Source organism: Myotis yumanensis, unplaced genomic scaffold (genome assembly GCF_028538775.1).
Source record: "Myotis yumanensis isolate MYYU_CA2020_CCGP unplaced genomic scaffold, mMyoYum1.0.hap1 SCAF_4, whole genome shotgun sequence".
In the NCBI taxonomy this organism is placed as follows: Eukaryota; Metazoa; Chordata; class Mammalia; order Chiroptera; family Vespertilionidae; genus Myotis; species Myotis yumanensis.
This window is the reverse complement of record NW_027223755.1, coordinates 1,318,347-1,338,411: the sequence shown is the minus strand read 5'-3', so window position 1 is coordinate 1,338,411 and position 20,065 is coordinate 1,318,347. Positions and strand designations below refer to the sequence as shown.

General features: G+C 61.5%; 1 protein-coding gene across 1 annotated transcript; it reads left to right on the top strand.

Annotated features, from left to right (window-relative positions):
- Positions 1 to 1,867: 1,867 nt before the first annotated feature.
- Positions 1,868 to 18,117, top strand: SNX18 (sorting nexin 18). Its single transcript, XM_070411748.1, has 2 exons — positions 1,868 to 3,527; positions 15,756 to 18,117. The coding sequence occupies exons 1-2, from the start codon at positions 1,910 to 1,912 to the stop codon at positions 16,007 to 16,009; spliced, it is 1,872 nt and encodes a 623-aa protein (XP_070267849.1). The 5' UTR covers positions 1,868 to 1,909; the 3' UTR covers positions 16,010 to 18,117.
- Positions 18,118 to 20,065: the final 1,948 nt, after the last annotated feature.

Sequence of the window (20,065 nt, the reverse complement as noted above, 5' to 3'; positions counted from 1 at the left end):
GTAATGTTGCTACTGTTATGAATCGCCACGTAAATATCTGATATGCAGAATGGTCTTAGGCAACCCCTGTGAAAGGGTCGTTCAACCGCCAAAGGGGTCTCGACCCACAAGTTGAGAACCGCTGCTCTAGGGTCAATAACACACACTGTCTCCTCAATGTGTAGTGAAAGCCGGCTGCCTGCTTCTGCCCACACCCTGCTGCCCCAAAACGCGGTGACCTCGGTGGGTGCTCCGAGAAGACTCCCAACCCAGAATGTTCCCTAAAAGCGCTGTCACCTGGAACGTGCTCACGGAGTGGAACTAAGGTTTCGCAATGTAAACACACACGGTGGGGCAGTCCTGGCCTGTGGCTTGTGGCCGGGCGGGATGCTCGGAATGCCACCGCCATGACCAACACTGCTCTCTGGCCTGCTTCCCCGGTTGGCTGGAAAGGGGGCAGGACGGGCTGAACCCCAATGAGAGGCGTCTGCACAGGGACAATGAGGTGACTGAACAGGCAGAGAGAGCGAGAAGGAAGGGCCCCGGGCCAGGGCCACCCTGAGGGGGAGAGACCTGGGACCGCAGCTGCAGCCACGGGAGCTGCTCAGCATCGCAGGACGTGCTCGCTGTCTCCTCGCTTAAAATGACAGCGACAGAGAGAGCTGGGGGCCACTGACCTCAGCCAGGAGCAGGGCGAGCTCCGACCGCCCTGTGCGCCCGCCTGGCTGGGCTTGGGGACCCAGCTGTTCCTCAGGAGGGGACAGCGTGTTTGCTTTCCAAAGAGCAGTCACGGCAGCAACAGTGGCAGCCAACACCTGAACGGGGCGCACCACGCAGACGGCCATGTGTCAACGCCCCTGTTTCGTGGCCTCATCTGTAAAATGGGGTACCCTGCACTGCCCAGGAGGCAGGGGCGCTAGGGGACGCACTCACGGTCATGCAGGGAGTGTGGTCAGAAGGTGGATGCAGCTCAGCCCTGCTCCGCAGCCTGGGCTGTTACTGCGCCCCGGGCTTTGCTCCTGCCCTCCGCGCCCCTCGAGGCCCGCAGGCCGCAGCTCGGCACAGGCACAGCGTGTATCCGGGATGCAAACGCTGCGCTGACAGACTGTCTAGGGCAGTGGTCCTCAACCTTGGCTGCACATTAGAATCACCTGGGAATCTTTTATAAAATCCTGATTTCTAGGCCTCATCCTCCGGAATTGTTTCTTTGTTACTAATGTTGTGGCCCCACCCCATCACAAAGAAACATAATTTCCGGAGGATGAGGCCCAGAAATCAGGATTTTAAAAAGATTCCCAGGTGATTCTAATGTGCAGCCAAGGTTGAGAATCAGCGATCTAAGGTGTACCCGTGTTCGGTATTTAGTAGTGTATTGGTGTTCTTGAACATCAAATATGAAAAAGATTCTATTGAAATAGAAAGCCGGTGTGGTTGGCAAACTGCAGCTCGCGAGCCACCTGCGGCTCTTTGGCCCCTGGAGTGTGGCCACGAAGTTTCAATCGCACTGTACGTGCGCGCCCGCGCGTGGTATTTTGTGGACGAGCCACACTCAAGGGGCCGCAGTTTGCCGACCACACCAGGGCACCGTTTCTCACTTAAAAGCCGACCAGCCTGCACCACCACCTCCACCTGCCGGGGGCTGCGGCGGCGGCTGCACGCGCCGGCCACCAGGGGGCAGCGGCGGCGCGGGCTCGGCGCTCGGCGGCTCGGGCGTCGCTTGCTCCGGCCTGGCCCTCGGCGCTCGGCGCTCGGCGCTCGAGGCGCGCGGCTGGGGACGTGGGCGCCGCGGCCCCGCCCCCCCGGCGGCGGCTCGGCTCAGTCGGCGGCGCGCGGCGCGGGCGGAGGGCGCGACCGGCGGGCGGGGCGCGGGGCGCGGCGCGCGGCGTGGGCTCCTCCGCGGCCCTCGGCGGCCGCGGGCTCGGCGGGGACCATGGCGCTGCGCGCCCGCGCGCTGTACGACTTCAGGTCGGAGAACCCGGGCGAGATCTCGCTGCGCGAGCACGAGGTGCTGAGCCTGTGCAGCGAGCAGGACATCGAGGGCTGGCTGGAGGGCGTCAACAGCCGCGGCGACCGCGGCCTCTTCCCGGCCTCCTACGTGCAGGTGATCCGCGCGCCCGAGCCCGGCCCCGCGCCCGACGCCGGCCCCGGCCCCGGCGGCCCGGCCCGCTACGCCAACCTGCCGCCCGGCGGCCTGGAGCCCCTGCCCGCCCCGCCGCCCGCCGCCTTCCAGCCGCCGATCGCCTTCCAGCCGCCGATCGCCTTCCAGCCGCCGAGCACCTTCCAGCCGCCGGGCGCCTTCCAGCCCCCGTACGCCGGGGGCGCGCTGCAGCCGTCGCCCCAGCAGCTCTACGGCGGCGGCGGCGGCTACCAGGCGAGCCAGGGCAGCGACGACGACTGGGACGACGAGTGGGACGACAGCTCCACGGTGGCGGACGAGCCGGGCGCGCTGGGCGGCGGCGCGTACCCGGACCTGGACGGCGCCTCCGCGGGGGGCCCCGGCCGCTACCGCCTGTCCACGCGCGCCGACCCGTCGCTGGGCCCCCGGGGCGGCCCGCTGCCCGCGCCGCACCCGCCGTCGGGCGCCAAGAGCTCGGCCACGGTGAGCCGCAACCTGAACCGCTTCTCCACCTTCGTGAAGTCGGGCGGCGAGGCCTTCGTGCTGGGCGAGGCGGCGGGCTTCGTCAAGGACGGCGACAAGCTGTGCGTGGTGCTGGGCCCGCACGGCCCCGAGTGGCAGGAGAACCCCTACCCGTTCCAGTGCACCATCGACGACCCCACCAAGCAGACCAAGTTCAAGGGCATGAAGAGCTACATCTCCTACAAGCTGGTGCCCACGCACACGCAGGCGCCCGTGTACCGGCGCTACAAGCACTTCGACTGGCTGTACGCGCGCCTGGCCGAGAAGTTCCCGGTCATCTCGGTGCCGCACCTGCCCGAGAAGCAGGCCACCGGCCGCTTCGAGGAGGACTTCATCTCCAAGCGCCGCAAGGGCCTGGTCTGGTGGATGAACCACATGGCCAGCCACCCGGTGCTGGCGCAGTGCGACGTCTTCCAGCACTTCCTGACCTGCCCCAGCGGCACGGACGAGAAGGCCTGGAAGCAGGGCAAGCGCAAGGCCGAGCGCGACGAGATGGTGGGCGCCAACTTCTTCCTGACGCTCAGCACGCCGCCCGCCGCCGCGCTGGACCTGCAGGAGGTGGAGAGCCGCATCGACGGCTTCAAGACCTTCACCAAGAAGATGGACGACAGCGCGCTGCAGCTCAACCACACGGCCACCGAGTTCGCGCGCAAGCAGGTGACGGGCTTCCGCAAGGAGTACCAGAAGGTGGGCCAGTCCCTGCGCGGCCTCAGCCAGGCCTTCGAGCTGGACCAGCAGGCCTTCTCGGCCGGCCTCAACCAGGCCATCGCCTTCACCGGGGACGCCTACGACGCCATCGGCGAGCTCTTCGCTGAGCAGCCCCGGCAGGACCTGGACCCGGTCATGGACCTGCTGGCGCTGTACCAGGGCCACCTGGCCAACTTCCCCGACATCATCCACGTGCAGAAAGGTGAGGCCGGGGGCAGGGGGTGGGTAAGGCGTGCTGGGGGGGGGGCGGGGGAGAAGGGGGACGGCCTGGATGGACAGGCGGCTCTCCCCTGGGACTGGGGGTGTCCAGGCCCCATCGGAAGGGGACGCAATCATCATGGGCCTCTGTGAGCACCGGGGGTGGCTTAGGGTTGGGGGTCAGGACGCTTGGAGGTCCCCGGGAGGCCTGCCTGCAAACGCAGGTGAGTCGGCTCTCACCCCCGCCCCGCTCCGTGGAGGAGTTGGGGTCAGTGCTCCGAGGGGCTGGCCGGGCAGCGGAAGCCCTCTGCTTCCTGCAGGCCTCTGGCTTGCGGCCTTGGTAGACTTTGAGGAAGTTTTGAGAAATCTGTTTCAGCCCAGTCCTTGTGATTTCGGAGCCCGTAGACTGAAGTGACCAGGGTGTGGGACGCCGTGGAATGTAGAGTCTGGACGTCGGGTCTGAGGGCCCGTCCTGGCATCTCAGGGAGAACCAGGAACTGCCCGGCCGCCCGGGGTTTACTAGTGATAGTGGCTGCCTGACACTTGGTGAAGCTCAACGGGCCCTTTGTTCCTTCGCAGCGTAAATGAGGGCAGTGTGGCCTCCGGGGACAGCCCTCCCCGTGCGCATCCCGGCCGTGCCTGGTGAGGGCTGGGAGGGCTCCCCGTGTGTGTCCTCTGAGAAGGAGGGGGGAAGGGGAGGGGAGGAGGGGGTCCCCGTCTAACCCCCTCCGGGAAACCTCCCGGGTAACAGGCCAGCCTTCCGCAGTGAGGGGTCGCGGCCTTTCCAGGGGCCAAGCCCAGTGAGGACACCCCTGGCCTTGGACATGGTCTGACCTGCATTGAACTAAAATCTGCCTCTTGATCCCCTTTCTGCTCCCGAGAGCCACACAGAACCTGTCGGTCCCTCCTCCGTGTCAGCCCTCAGGCCCGGAGGCTGCAGCCTCCCTCCTCCCCCGCCAGTGCCAGTCCTCACTCTCGGGGTGGCCCCTGCAGACACCTCGGTGTGCTGGTGCCCGGGAGACCGTGCCTCGCAGGGCGCTGTGAAGGCCCACAGCCCTGCCTGGCCCTGCGAGCCTGCTCTCCACCCCTGCGCCTCTGTTCGCGTAAACTGGTTTGAATCCTTGACCCCGGCTGGTCCTGGTGGGTCTCACTCTTGGGCCTTGAGTGCAGGACCTGACATTTAAATTCCACTCGTGTTACACCCATGGGGACCCAGGCTGCCTCTTTGTTTATTCATGTCACTTACACAAATTGTTGGTGAGTAGTTGGGAGGGTGGAGCCAAGTGCACACACCTGTGGCCTTGACCCAGGTGACTGGTCCTGCCAGGTGACTGGTCCTGCCCGCCCGTCTCGGTCTCGGTCTGGGTCTCGGTCGCTCCGACCACACTCCGCCAAGCGCCTGCTCTGGGAGCTGCTTGTTAGAAAGGGCGTGTGTCGCGTGCTCTCAGATCTGTTGGGCGTTTACAGCAGTGCTTGTGGCGTCTAGTGAGCCATGGGGCTGTTTATTTTTTAATCCTAAAGCTAAAATTGTCTCCTATGACTTGGGACTTGAGAAACTTCCTTTATTAAAACCAGAACCGTTTTCTGTCGTTTAAACCGAGTCAGGGGCACCAACCATAACCTCCAGGCGCCTGGGCAAGAACACCGGCGGGTGTTCGATGGTTGGTGTGTGTCGCAGCCTCCGTGTGTGACGCACAGGGACTGGGTCCCTGGGTGACGTGTGTTCAGGATGTGCTGCCACTTAAGGCTGCAGCGCGCAGGCCAGAGCGCCGGCTGCCAGGCAGGTTACCAGGTGAGAGACTGTCACCCCAGGTGACGCACAGGGAACGTGCCCGGCCATCGGCAGCTCCTGGCTGTTTATTCATGTAACAAGTTTATATTTCAACTCAGGGAGAATGTTAAAAATTCCAAAGAGTTATTTCCTCTCTTAGGTTCTTGTTCTTACAGAACCGCTCACTCCTGCCTGGTACTGTTCCGATAGGATGCGAGGGAGCTGATTGGAAAGTGCCGTGGAGACGCCGTTAATGAGGTGCCGCCCCCCGACTCCGGGGGGACAGGGTAGGACCACTGGCCCTCTGAGCTCGTCTCTAGCCCGGGGACTGCTTTCCTGTGTTTGACCAGGGCTGCTCCGTGCTGGCTCTGTGAGCCACGTGTGGCCACTTACGTTTAATTAAAGTTGAATAAAATGGAACGACTCGGTTTCTCAGCCACACTCAGTACCCTTACGTGCTTGGTAGCAGGTGGCCACCACATGGGACCGCAGGGATGTCGCTGGCCCTTCCCCGCTGAAGGCTGAGCCCAGCCCGTGCTGGACAGCTGTCCTGTCGGGCCTCTCCAGCCGAGAGTGGTCTTCCCACGCGCTTCCTGCTCACTCGGCCCCTCCCGGCCGCCCCTCCCGCCCCGTGGGCTCAGGAGGAGACTGGCAGGGGAGGAGGCCGGAGGACCCTCTTCCCGTGGGGACGCCCACGTGCCCGGCAGCCGCCTCAGGACGGGCGTCTGACGAGCTGGGACGCGCGGCGCCTCACGCGTGGGCTGGCCCTCCTGGCCGTGCTGACACGGAACCGCTTCGTGTACGTGCTTCCTGCAGAACTGAAGAGCGCCATATGGCTCCTCTAGCTGAGGGAGAATTCTAGGATGGCGGTTTTTTTCATCAGCTAATGGAGTCTTGGATAAACAGACCTGCTTCGTTAATGGGCTGAGTGAAGGAGGAGACAGCTTCCCCAGCCTGCAGGGCAGTGGATGGAAATTCAGAATCTGCTGGGATTTTATTCATGTTTTGCTTTGTCTTTAGAGGAGTCCCACCCGGCTGGTGTGGCTCAGTGGTTGAGCACCAACCTAGGAACCAGGAGGTCACGGTTCGGTTCCGGTCAGGGCACAGGCCCAGGCTGTGGGCTCGATCCTCAGTGTGGGGCGTGCAGGAGGCGGCCGGTCCATGATTCTCTCTCATCACTGATGTTTATCTCTCTCTCCCCTCCTCTCTCTAAAATCAATTTTAAAAAAAGAGGAGCCCTTTAGTTCTCCGCTCACTGGTTCCTGCCGAGGCCACGCCTGCCCTCAGCTGTGCAGCCCGCAGCCTGGTTTTCTTTTCCTGTCGTCCCTGCCCACGGGGATGCAGATGTTGGTGAGTTTGAGGTACAACAGGGTCTGTCCGTTTCTTAGCTTATGTCATTCTGTTTCCAAAGATGTGACTAATCTCTCGTAGATAATAACGCTCAGTGCCTGGCGTGAGTCACGGCTGCACGCTGCAGGCTTACCTCCAGGGAATGGTGCCGAAGGGAAGACTGTAAGCCTTTGGCGATGAGAAATGTGGTTTTATCTCTGCTCCTGCATGTGGGCCGGGAGCTGGAGGGCCCTCAGGGGACATTCTTCACCCAGAGGACAGGTGAGGCCCGGCCAGGTGGCTTGTCAGTCTGAGGGCGTGACGAGGACACACAGGCGTCCGGGGTCTGTGCTCTTGAATGGGGCCCTCTGAGCGCTCCTGATGGAGCCTTCTGTTCCACCCAAGCAGCCCTGGCCCCGCCCTCCCGCCTAGAGTTTCACCATTGTGCTCCCTCCCCACGTGCAGGGCGGGCTCCCTCCCACATGAATTAAAGATGGCCAGGCCCTCAGGGCAGTGGGGTGAGGCTGGGCTACCTTCCCTGTCTGCTGCCTCCTGAGCTAAAAATAGCCCTGGGGCGGAGCCAGGGAGAAGGTCTCGGAGGCTCTTAACAGACTCCGCCTGTTTGAAAGGTCTGGGTAGAAACTGAGTCACTGGTCTGCCCCCACGGCCACCCCACGCGCCTGTGGGAGGCAGCCAGCCTTCTCCTTGGGCCCAGGCTGAACTCCCAGCGAAGGAGGATTCCTGCTCCATAGAACCCTCCGTCGCCCGCCGGACTTGCCTTTCCTCTCCCGAGAGAGGTTGGTGTTACTTTGCAGGTAGGAGGATGGTGGCTAAGGGGGGCTGCTCAGTCATCAGGGGTACTCAGAGGCCTCTGAGAGAACCCGGTTTCATTCAGCAGCTATCTCAGTGCCCACCGTGGCCAGGCTCGCTAGTGCTAGGGCTGTGCCTGCCTGTGTGGGCCAGTGGGTGGGCGTTGCCCCGGGGACGGAAAGGTTGCTGTTTGATTCCTGGCCAGGGCACATGCCCAGTGGGGTGTGTGCAGAAGGCAGCCCATTGATGTTTTGCTCTCATATTGATGTTTCTTTCTCTCTCTCCCTCTCCGTTCCTCTTGCTCTAAAAATCAATAAAAAATATTTTGAGAAAAGATGCTAGGGTTGCCTCAGTGACAAAGCAGAGATGCCTGCCCTGGTGGAGGGTGCAGGCGAGCAGATGGAGAAACACGAAAAGCACACGCAGTGATCGTGCTAACGTAACGTGCGCTGGAGTGGGGTGTGCGGGGAACATGGAAGTGGGGCAGGAAGTGAGCCCAGGGAGGCAGAAGGAAGTTTAAAAGGCTCCGAGTCGGCCTCTTTGGGAGCTGAGATCTAAGCGGCCGGCAGAGGAGGCGAGGGAGGGAGCCACCAGGAGTCCCGGGAGCCAGGGCGCTGGCGGGGGGCGAGTGCCGGGCAGGCTGAGGCGGCGAGGAGGCCAGGTGACCCCCTAAGAGGATTCGGTAGGGGCTGAGGGCCCGGGAGGCCGAGCTGCAGGGCTGTGGGTCGTGGTCAGACTTGCAGGAAAGCCGGGTGAGATGCGGCCTGATGGACAGCTGGTCCCGACCCAGGCTTCCTGGGGTTGCTGTGTGAGGATGAGTGGGGAGGGGCCGGTGCCACAGGTGGGAGCAGGGAGCCAGCAGGAAGCTGCCCACTGATCCAGGCCAGAGACTCGGAGGCTGGACCAGGGACCGGGGAGGCGCAGCGGAGAGGGGAGGGGCCATCTGGACATCAGCGGAGTAGGGTGGACAGCTTTTCTCAGGGCCAGGGGTGGCGGGGAGGAAGGGGAGGGGGAGGAGGGAGTGGGCTGCCGGGAGGGAGGCTGTGAGTGGGACCAGGTGGGGTAGAAGCAGCTGAGGCTCCTGCTGTCAGATGGACAGGCTGCTGTGTCTGTTCCCATCCCCCGCCGGGCACAGCATCAGGCCCGGGACCTCGTTACTCCCCCAGGTCATCCCCTCGGGCTCCCGCGGTCCTGCCTGTCTCCCGGGAGGCGCAGGTCCTGCAGGGTCCGGGGTGTGTGCGGACGATGGAGGTGGATGTGGACGTGTGTGCTGTTGGCAGGGAGAGGCCAGGGTCTGAGGGAGCAAAGGTGTCGGCTGTTGGGGCTGTGGGGAGCCTTAGGCTTTTCCTGGAAAGGCCGTCACGGCCTGACTCGGAGGAACTGGGGGGCGGGTGCTGGTGGGTCCTGACTCGCGGGGACTGGGGGGCGGGTGCCAGTGGGTCCTGACTCGGAGGAACTGGGGGGGCGGGTGCTGGTGGGTCCTGACTCGCAGGAACTGGGGGGCGGGTGCCGGTGGATCCTGACTCGCGGGGACTGGGGGGCGGGTGCCGGTGGGTCCTGACTCGCGGGGACTGGGGGCGGGTGCTGGGGTCTTGGAAGCCCTTGGGGAGGCTGCTAAGCGCTAGTAGCTGCAGCTGGGGGTTAGTGAGGGAGGCGGACAGCAGGAGCTTTCCCCACGCAGAGGGACACGCACACGCGTGGGCATGCGCCTGCGCCGCCTGTGAAACAGGACGGGGTGGCTGACTGGGGGTGGGGAGGAGTGGAGAATAGGAGGCCGTCTGGCCCGCAGGGGAGGGCGTTCTGAACCCCAGGACAGACCAGGCCAGATGTGGCTCCCGGAGCAGCCGGAGCCGCCTGGGAGCGGCCACGGCGGTAGGCTGGCTGCCTGGCTCTGCTGAGTCAGTGCAGGCCTGGGGCCTGGGGCCCTTAGAAAAGCCCTCAGGTGATCTGCGGTCAGGTCAGCTGCGGGGGAGGGGAGGGAGGGAGCCTCACAGGTCAGGCAGAGTGACCGGGTGGGCCACACCTTTGAGGGACAGGTCCTGGTGGCAGAGTAAATGGTGGCTTGGGTGGGGTGAGGCAAGACATGATGAAACCCTAAGCTGACGGGGTGTCTGTGGGGGTGGGAGGAGGAGACAGAGGGCTGTGTGCCTACAGGAGGGTCAGGGACAGGGAGGGGCGTAAAGGACCTGTGGACCAGGGGGCTGTGGAGCCACCAGCGGAGGTGCTTGGAGAGGGAGCAGGGCGGTCTGTTCACAGCACTGGAGCTAAGGATGGCTTTTACTTAGAAAATTTTTTTTCCCTTTTGATTTCAGTGAGAGAGAGAGAGAGAGAGAGAGAGAGAGAGAGATTGGGGGCCTGGAGGTAAACCCTCTCACTTTCCCGACTTGCAGACCGGAGGTGAACCACAGGAAGTTGACTGACCCCTGGAGGCGTCCCTCAGGGCAGCCTGGCCCAGGCTCCCGGAAGCTCCTGTTGGCCGAGCACAGGCACGAGGGCTGTCCCAGTGACCAGACCAGGCACCAGGCGGCTGGGAAAGGGCAGGTGGACGCAGACACCTGCCCGCGGAGCAGGCTGAGGGCCTGGCCCTCCGGGTCTAGCGTTCCCTTTGAGGCTCCTGGGGGGCAGGAGTGAGGCCTGCAGGGGAGAAGGCGGTTCAGAGAGGCTGGGAATGGCAGGCAAGGTCAGGTCAGGCCTGGGCCTGAAGGAGCTTAGAGACCCGCTTCCTGCACGTAGTTATGTTGGGTTGGGCACCTTGACCTTCGGGAAAGCCGCCTGCTGCCTGCAGAGATGCCTTCGTGCATTCGCACTCGGGGGAGCGCGGGGGCTGGGCGTGCTCCTGCTGGAGGTGTGTCTGTGTCTGTCCTCAGGCGTGTGCTTCTGGGCGCTTTGTCTCCAGTGGGTGAGAGAAGGCCAAGGTCCTGGAACCCCAGGGGAACCCAGGGTCAGGGTGCCCCTGAGGTTAAGCAGCTCATGGAGGGATTGTCCCCAAAGCGTGGAGATCATGACGCCATGGGAAGTGCCAGGCACAGGGCACGTGGGTGCAGGAGTCAACAGGCTGTGCTGCCAAGTGGTTAGCGCCAGCATCGCTTATGGAGCAGTTTGTAAGCCGGGGCCTGCAGCTGCAATTCTACTGGCAAAGACGCGACATCCTCTGGGAAGAGAACTTGAGAGCCAGCAATGTGTCCTTTGAAAGTTCCTTGTGACTGTGCGCTCCGAGAGGCAGGCTCAGTCCGCTCCCCCGGGGCTGGCGGTCTCAGCTCCCGTCCCTCCAAGCAGAGAGAGTCCCTTCGCTCCTTCCTGCCCCTCAGGGAGGAGCTCGGCTGTTGGGCGGCTTCTCATGGACTTATTTCAGCTTTGGTCTTTCTTTCTCTTCCTAGAAAAAAGAAACTAAGGTTTTTGAGATGTTTTCTCAAAAAAGAATGAAAGTAACTCTTGGAGCAGAGAGTGAGAGTGAGGGCCGGGTGGGCGGGGAGGGAGGGAGGGAGGGAGGGAGCAGTGGTGGGCGTGAGCGGACTGGGCTGGGGCCCTGGTGACTGAGGAGGATGAAGTAGGCCACGGGGCCACATTAGCATTTTCTTTCCACACGTCCTGTGCCAGCGAGTGAGAAGCAGCGCCTGGTCCGGTCTTGGCGGCTCCCCTCAGCCTGCCTCCTGCCCCGTCGCACCGGCTGGGTTTCTGGGGCAGGGCCCTGGGCAGACAGGAAATCCAGTGCACACTGTTGGCACGTTCATGATTTCAGAATTCCGTCCTGTGCTTGCTTTTCTGAAAACGTCATCTTTAAGGGAAAATGTAGCTTTGGATCCCTGTTGCCTAGCGACGGGGCCTTTTGTGTCACTGGTCCTAGGAGGACAGGACTTACCGGAACACGAGATTTGCTTGAGGAGAGGACACACGTTCAGGAGCAGAAACCAGGCCTGGTGGGACTGACTTGGAGCGTTTGGAGCAGCCAGCCAGCCCTTGGGGTCCTGAGCAGGGGGAAGAGAGGGCACAGGGGAACTGAAGGGAGGTCTGTCAGCTGCTTCAACTGAATTTTAGATGCCCAGGTGGCACAGTACCTGGGTGCCCGGGCGGCTCAGTGCCTGGATGCCCGGGCGGCTCAGTGCCTGGGTGCCCGGGGCGGCTCAGTGCCTGGATGCCCGGGCGGCTCAGTGCCTGGGTGCCCGGGGCGGCTCAGTGCCTGGATGCCCGGGCGGCTCAGTGCCTGGATGCCCGGGGCGGCTCAGTGCCTGGATGCCCGGGGCGGCTCAGTGCCTGGATGCCCGGGCGGCTCAGTGCCTGGATGCCCGGGCGGCACAGTATCTGGATGCCCGGGGCGGCTCAATGCCTGCCTGGATGCCCGGGGCGGCTCGGTGCCTGGATGCCCGGGGCGGCTCGGTGCCTGGATGCCCGGGGCGGCTCGGTGCCTGGATGCCCGGGCGGCACAGTGCCTGGATGCCCGGGGCGGCACAGTGCCTGCCTGGATGCCCGGGGCGGCTCGGTGCCTGGATGCCCGGGCGGCACAGTGCCTGGATGCCCGGGGCGGCACAGTGCCTGCCTGGATGCCCGGGGCGGCTCGGTGCCTGGATGCCCGGGCGGCTCGGTGCCTGGATGCCCGGGCGGCACAGTGCCTGGATGCCCGGGCGGCTCAGTGCCTGGATGCCCGGGGCGGCTCAGTGCCTGGATACCCGGGCGGCTCAGTGCCTGGATGCCCGGGTGGCTCAGTGCCTGGATGCCCGGGCGGCTCAGTGCCTGGGTGCCCGGGGCGGCTCAGTGCCTGGATGCCCGGGGCGGCTCAGTGCCTGGATGCCCGGGCCGGCTCAGTGCCTGGATGCCCGGGGCAGTACATTTGCTGGGTCAGAAGTTCCCAGGAAATTGATTTCTCTGCCAATCAGGAGGAGGGACACAGCTCAGTTAATGTCGGGGACTGTTTGCTGTCGGCCGGCGGTGGGGCCTGCAGGTGCCAATGGGCCACGTGACACCACGCTCTGCCCACTCATCTTAGAGCAACAGTGACCTGGCCTGCTTCCCGGGAGGCCTGCTGGGAGGTGATCTGCCGAGGGCTGTGACGCTTTCGCAAAGGGTGCCGACGTCCCGGACCTATAAAGTGAGTCTCTCGGAGGCTGAGCCCTTTGAGGTTATGATATGAACGAGCTGTCGTGGATTCAGTTCTTGAGCTTTGGTCAGTGTGTGTGCATTGTGAGCATGGGCACCGTAATCCCTCTGAAAACGTACAACACGTGGGTCAGACCAGGCGGTGGCTCCCTCACCTTTGCTCCCTCCAGCCTGCACCAGGTGGCCTCACCCAGGGAAGGGGTGGGGGAGGCGGGGGTGCAGGCCATGGCTTCTGTGGGTGGGCCTGGGAGTTGCCATCAGTGTGACAGTGAGCCCGCTCGGGTTTGTTAGTGACAGCCCTGCAGCAGCCCAGCCACTGTCAGCTTCCCTGTGCTCAGTGAGGAAAGGGCGGGCCGTCAGCCGCCTTGGCACAGGCCCTGTGTGGGACGGGGTCGGGGGGAGCGGCCGTCGGGGAGGGGTGGCCAGCGCTCTGGCATGAGTTAGTGGCAGGACTTGGGGCAAGTCATGCAGCCCCTTGTTTGTAAGGCAGAGAGAACTGCCCCCCAAACTGTTCGGCGGCCCTTTCGGTTCTTTACAAGGAACAGCCTCAGGGGTGGGAAGAAAGGCCGGGTTCTGCTCCCGCTTTTGGCGTGGGTCTTAGGGTTACTGTTTCGGAGTGAACTGTATCCTGTGGAGACATTCCAGCCATGCGCCCAGCTCGCTCGGCAGTGACACCGAGTCTCAGCTGAAAGCTCCTGCCCGTCTGCCTTCCCAGAGGCTGTGCTGCTCCCGCCCTCCCCGGAGGACACGTGGCCGTGGCCGTGGCGGTGGTGTGGCCGTGCCTGGCTTCCGGAGGCGGCTGCGGGGAGGAGCCCAGGGCGGGCGGGGCTGACGTAGGCCTCCCGCTCAGTCCTGCCTTTTTCCTGGCCTCCGTCGTCCTGGGGATGTGTTTTCAGCGGGAACGGGCGGCTGTGCTTCTCCGTGGGTTGCCTCCCTTGGGCTGTGTCCCTCTGAGCTGTCACTGTTACTGCTCAGCGCACCGCCCCCTGCTCTGCGTCGGTCCTTCCTCTCAGGTGAACACTTGCCTGCGTTCTGTTCCCACAGTGAAGTCTGCTGAGCCACGCGCTGTCCCAGACCGTCCAGCCGTGGCCTCTCGCCCCAACGCTTCCCCTGCCTCTCGCTGTTGTCTTTGCCTCCGATGCCGGCCCAGCCCTGCCTGGAGCGCAGTGGTCTTCTGTTTCCTGACAGTGACCTCTCACCGCGTGGCGTGACGTGTCGCCCCTCCCCCGCCCCGTCTGTGCTGAAGGCCAGGTGACGGGTCCGAGGGGGGCCCACAGGGGCCAGTTCCGCTCCGGGAGCCACCTGAACAGGAGAGGCTTTGAAAACCTTTGCCTGCTTTTGGGTTTTATGAGACATTTTTAAAAAGTGTGTGTTTCCTTTGTGCTTTAGTTCTGGGCCACGTTTTTAGCTTTACAGAGGGAAATTGCAAAGCCGATAGTTTCTTTTATACACTCAGGTTCTAAATTGCTGTGAGGAAGACGAGGGAGGGTGTGCGGGAGCCCACCGGGTGCCGGTGTCGGTGCGGGCGCCGGTCCCCTCCCCGCCGCCCAGCCTCCTGCTCACCGGCCGCCTGGCTTTTCCCGTTCCCGCTCCGCTTCCTGCTTCCTTCCAGCGCCCTTAGCGTGTGCGTGAAGTCCGTTCCCTTTCAGGCCCCGTCCCCGCCTCCTCCTCGGCTCCTGGAGGCTGAGAGGCTCGAAGAGGTCAGGCAGCTTCCCGGGTTCCTGGTGTGAGGGTGCCGCAGGCCCTGCTGCTGCTGTGGCAGCTCCTGTGGACGGTCCCCCCAACCGTCCCCAGCACCCCAGCCTGCCGTGGGCCTCTGAGCACTTCCATGCAGCTGCTTGCTCACGGCTGTTTCCCGTGGTGTCACGGCGGGGCCTGGCCGCGGCGTGCTGTGCGGCGGCTTCCTCGGGAGCCTGCAGGAGGGGCCGTGGCGCCGTGGCCGTTGCTCGCACACGAGGTCCTCTGGAGGCTGTGCCAGGGAATCACGTTCTTGCCCCGGAACCTGTGGGCACTTTGGAGAGAGCAACGTTTATTTCATTTCCTAAATAAATTCACATTTGGGAGAAAAATGTGTCTTAGATTCTCCTTGACTCCTTAGGACGTCCACTTAGAAAGCAGTTTGCCAGTTCCATTCCCAGTCAGGCACATCCAGTTTCTATCCCCGTCGGGGCATGTACAGAAGGCAACCAAGATACCCTTCTCTCTCTCTCCCTCCCACCCTCCCTCCCTTCCTTTCTCTCTGCTCCTTCTCCCTTCATTTCTCTGAGCATGTCATTGGGGGAGGATTCAAAAAAAAAAAACACATTTAGAAAAAATAAGTGAAAATGCACACACATGCAAATGTATGCCTAGTGCTTGTCAGTGGCTGTTAAAGTCTCGGGTCTCTGAGCTGTGTCTGAAGACAACACACAGTTTGCCCTCCGCGGGTTTCATCTTATGCCACGTTCGCTCTGTCCTCTGGTAGGAGATGGGAGAAATTCAGAAATAGGGCTTCCCCTGTACATTTCATCCCCGTAAACCTGCGCTTCTCGGCCACCTCCCTTCCTGCTTGCCTCAGGGCCGTGTCCTCTGGCTGCTGACAGGTGTTCTAGATGCTTCGCTCCTTCCCCTGGGCTGGGAGGATGAGGGCCAGACGGAGGGCCAGGAGCCTGGACTCTGGGGCTGCCGTGTCCAGAGATTCGAGCGTTAGCATCACTCCTTCCCGAGAGCCGCGATGTCCTCTGTTTCCCACCCGAACCATCCGCCTCTGTCTCCATGTGACCCTGCGGGCCCAGTGCCCACCTGGCCCTCGCAGATGCCTTTTGGTGACATTTCTGACAGGCGGCCCTGGCACCTCCGGCTTCCTTCCCAGGTCGTCATCCGCACAGCCCCGGCCCCTAAGGAAGGCGGCGGTCTCGCTCCACGGGCCGCGGGCTCCAGGCGCCCGTCTCCTGGTGGACCCCTGCGGGCAGCAGTCACGGTGGGGCCAGCTCGCTTCCAGGGCCCGTGCTGGGGCCTCACAGCGGTTCCTTCCAGGACTTTCTGAGGGTGTGCGTCCTCTGGGGCATTGTTTTTATGATAAAACTCAATATACAGGGCGGGCAGAGGTAGGTTTACAGGTGTGAGTCGGCGAAACAGAGTTTATTCTTGTATTAATTATTGTATTATTTTCTATACAAACAACTGTAACCCACCTTTGCCCATCTGTTCCTGGGGCCCATGCATGTGTCTTAACGCACCTTCTCCCCGCAGGCGCTCTGACCAAGGTGAAGGAGAGCCGGCGGCACGTGGAGGAGGGGAAGATGGAGGCGCAGAAGGCCGAGGGCATCCAGGCCCGCTGCAACACCATCTCCTTCGCCACGCTGGCCGAGATCCACCACTTCCACCAGGTCCGCGTGCGCGACTTCAAGTCCCAGATGCAGCACTTCCTGCAGCAGCAGATCATATTTTTCCAGAAAGTGACGCAGAAGCTGGAGGAGGCTCTTCACAAGTACGACAGCGTCTAGTCCGGGCGCGCGTGGGGCGCTCCAGTTCAAGGGTGATCTCCGCAGCGGAGCACAGACGGCTCAGCGCTGCCGCCGCTCCGCCGGCACAGGCCGCTCTGTGCCTGCAGCCGGGCCGGCTGTGTGCTGGCGCCGGGCGGTGCCGCATCGTAGCTGTTACACTATGTACGCCTACACTACCGTGTCGTGGGGATACGATTATACTCTTTGCCTTATTGCTTTCTGGAGGATGGGTCTTCAGTGCAGACTGGGCAGACCTCAGAGCCCCGCGGGGTCTCGGGGAGCCCGGGCCAGCCTGCCCATGCCTTTCCCGCCCACAGACTGGGGTCCCCGAAATTCTGCCTGTTCTCTGTTTACAAACTCCGACGAGAGCAGCTGTGCGACTTCGTGCCTTTAGACTCGGGTTTTCATTTCCCCGCCCCCTTTACAAAGTAACACGACTTTTTGATCGAAAGAGTGAAAGGCCAGTGCGTCCAGGGACGGGCTGCTGGTGACTGCACGTGGCGCTGGGCGGGCGGACGGGCGGGCGGGAGGGTCAGCTGGCACCGGCCGACGTGTGAGCGCGGCAGAGGGGCTGTGCTCCTCCGGGACTTGCGGTCCTTTGGGGAGGCGATGGGGCACTCTGCTCCCGTAGGTGCTCCGCGTGGCCTCCCTCCCGCGTCCTGGAGGCCTGTGTGCGGGGCACACGCACCCCGCTCACCACGGAGGCAGGGGGCCGGCCCGCGGGACAAGCACAGATTCAGTGAGGACACGCTCGGCTCTGCCTAGGAGGGTTTCTTTCTTTCCTTTTTAGCTTGAAGATTTCTTTTCCTGTTCAGTGTGATTTTTTTTAATGGATCCACACTGTTAACCGATCGAGACTCCACTGTGATTCACTCACTCGTTTACTTAATCGACCACTTTTCAGGGATGTCTGTAAGTTCAGTGTTACACGTGATGCAGATAGCGTTGATCTGAGGAGGGACCAGAAGTAATTCTATTCCAGATGCTGAAAGCAAGAAGAATTGTTATTTTTAAGTACTGATAAGCCCCAGGACATTTAACATTAAAAATTACCGTAGATATATTCTTTTAAAGAAAATACAAAGGCTGACGCATACCAAAAAGATTCCCAAGCAGCTTCACTTAAAAAAGCACAAAGATTCTGGCTGGAAGCGCCCGGATCTCCATGTTTTTCGTCCTTGCTGAGCTCAGTAGCGTGTGGGTGCGTTTAGAGATGCGACTGTCACTGACGGTGACGGCACCTGCTGCTTGTAGGAAGGGAGACGTTCGCTGCCGCGGGAGCCTGCGCGTCAGCGTGGAGCAGAAGCAGAGGCCAGCGTGACCTGCTGGTGCGTCCCGTTGGTTAAGGAAGAGGGCAGTTAGCGACATAATTACTCCACAGCACAATTCCTCTTGAGAGGAATCTCACTTGGGCAGGGTTTTTAAGATCGGGGTCTCATGACTTACCCGCACTGTATTCCTTAGGTTGTCTCCTGGGACGTGGGGCTGTGACCAAATACATTGTTCTCTCAGGAGTGACTTCCGCTCATTGATGGCAAAATACAGTTTGATAAGCAAAACCCATGTGTGTATAAATGTTAATTTGATGACAGAAGTTTGGAGATTATAATTCTAGCATTTGCTCTGAGTTTGGGTCTGTATTGGGCAAATATGCACTATGCTTTCAAATGATTTGAAAATCCGTTTTCTTTGCCTCTTTATTTTGATGGTGGTTTGATCTTCTTTTTAAAATCACTAAACTCCTGCTCTGGCAGCCTGGACACGACCCGAGGGGTCTCAGAGGCTGGTGCTCGGGCCGCGGTGGGCAGGGCTGCGATGATACGGACTAAAGGTGAAGGCGCTGGGAGTGCACGCTCGCGCTGCCGCCTGGAGGACTGCGGAGCTTCATGGCGACCACACCCCGAGCCGCTGGTCCTCAGCGGCTTCAGGTAACTCTGGGCTCATTTCCACCGAGTCCTCACTTCTCTAACGTTCTTGGTCCTGTTGAAACATTTCAGTATAAAAGATACTGCGATGTGAATGCCCAAGAGAAAAGCCATCATAATGTGTACGCTGGTCATGGAGATCAGTGTGGTACCGCTTTTTAAAATAAACTATCATGCCCTTCATGCCACTGTTTGTCTTTATTTCTGTAGTTAATGATTCTGATACGGATTTATAACATGAGGGTGTCCGCTTCTATTTAATTGCAGATGGAGTTGTTTCTACACGACAACTCTAGTGCCACCGGGCTGTTCTACAGCCACAGGTCACAGCTACAGCCACAGGTCACAGCTACAGCCACAGCCAGGGTCACAGCTACAGCCACAGCCAGGGTCACAGCTACAGCCACAGCCAGGGTCACAGCTACAGCCAGGGTCATAGCCACAGCCAGGGTCACAGCCACAGCCAGGGTCATAGCCACAGCCAGGGTCACAGCTACAGCCACAGGGTCACAGCCACAGGGTCACAGCTACAGCCACGGGTCATAGCTACAGCCACAGGTCACAGCTACAGCCACAGCCAGGGTCACAGCTACAGCCAGGGTCATAGCCACAGCCAGGGTCACAGCTACAGCCACGGGTCACAGCTACAGCCAGGGTCACAGCCACAGCCAGGGTCACAGCTACAGCCACAGGTCACAGCTACAGCCACAGGTCACAGCTACAGCCACGGGTCACAGCTACAGCCAGGGTCACAGCTACAGCCACGGGTCACAGCTACAGCCACGGGTCACAGCTACAGCCAGGGTCACAGCTACAGCCACGGGTCACAGCTACAGCCACAGGGTCACAGCTACAGCCACAGGTCACAGCTACAGCCAGGGTCACAGCCACGGCCAGGGTCACAGCTACAGCCACAGGGTCACAGCTACAGCCACGGGTCACAGCTATAGCCAGGGTCACAGCTACAGCCACGGGTCACAGCTACAGCCACAGCCACAGGTCACGAGCTCAGATTGTCCCTGCTCACAATCGATCACGAGTTCATCGCCGCCTGTGCTTTCCCAGCTGTGAAACGGGCACTTGAGGCTGGACGGGTGGAGCGGGCAGCACAGGGCCCTGACCTCGGCCACGTGGACATTTCCGTGACGGCCGCACGCTCACTGCAGAGCCGAGCTCAGTGCCTCTGGTGGCCTGCGGTGCAGCCCCGCCCGAGTCAAAACATTCGTGTGGACCGAGCGGCCGACACAGCTTGGTGGTCCTGCTTTGTGTCGATGGAATGGTCTAGAAAATGCAGTGTTCTATTCAATGGTTCCCTTGGGGAGAAAAATGCTTTAGAAACTGGAGGAGTTTCGGGTTTAGCGAGTTCGGTCCAGCTGACCCTGATGGTGTTCCCGAGAATCTGCCGGTGTTCGGAGCCTGTGGTTCGGTCACTTTGTCGCCTGGCCCTGCCGGTGAACGCACGCCCCTGTGAGCCGCCCGGAGGGCTGGGCGCCCGCGTGTGGCCAGGACCTGCGGCACCTGCCTGAGGCCAGCGCGTCCGTGAGCCCGTGGCCCCCCCTGAGCAGGGCACTTGCTGGGGGAGCCAGCCAGGTCCTGGAGAAGGGCCGTCCCTGACGCGGGCTGCCCCACGGCCTGTTCCTGAACCCGGGAGGGACTGAGCGGAGGAGCTCCTGCTGGCAGGCCGTCTGGCCAATGGAGTCAGTTACCTGGCGGGGTGCACGCCATCGCGCCAGTCACTGTAAGAACAGCAGGCGAGGACGCTCTAGACATGCATGAGGGAGTTTCCCCAAGAAAAAAATACAGGAAAAAAAGGGCAGAGCAGTGTTACCGCTGTCCTTCCAGTGAACACTTAGAAGATGAATGTGTGTGCGGCACAGGCTGACAGTCGGCAGCCAGGTAACAGTGCACTGGGGTCCGGGAGCCGGGTCGGGGGGAGGGAGGGAGGGTTTCATTGTATACCTGCTTATATCTTTGAATTCCAATGATTGAATGTATTTTCTATTTTAAAAATAAAGATACATTTTATTTTATTTTATTTTTTATTTTTTAAAATATATTTTATTGATTTTTTACAGAGAGGAAGGGAGAGAGATAGAGAGTTAGAAACATCAATGAGAGAAACATCGATCAG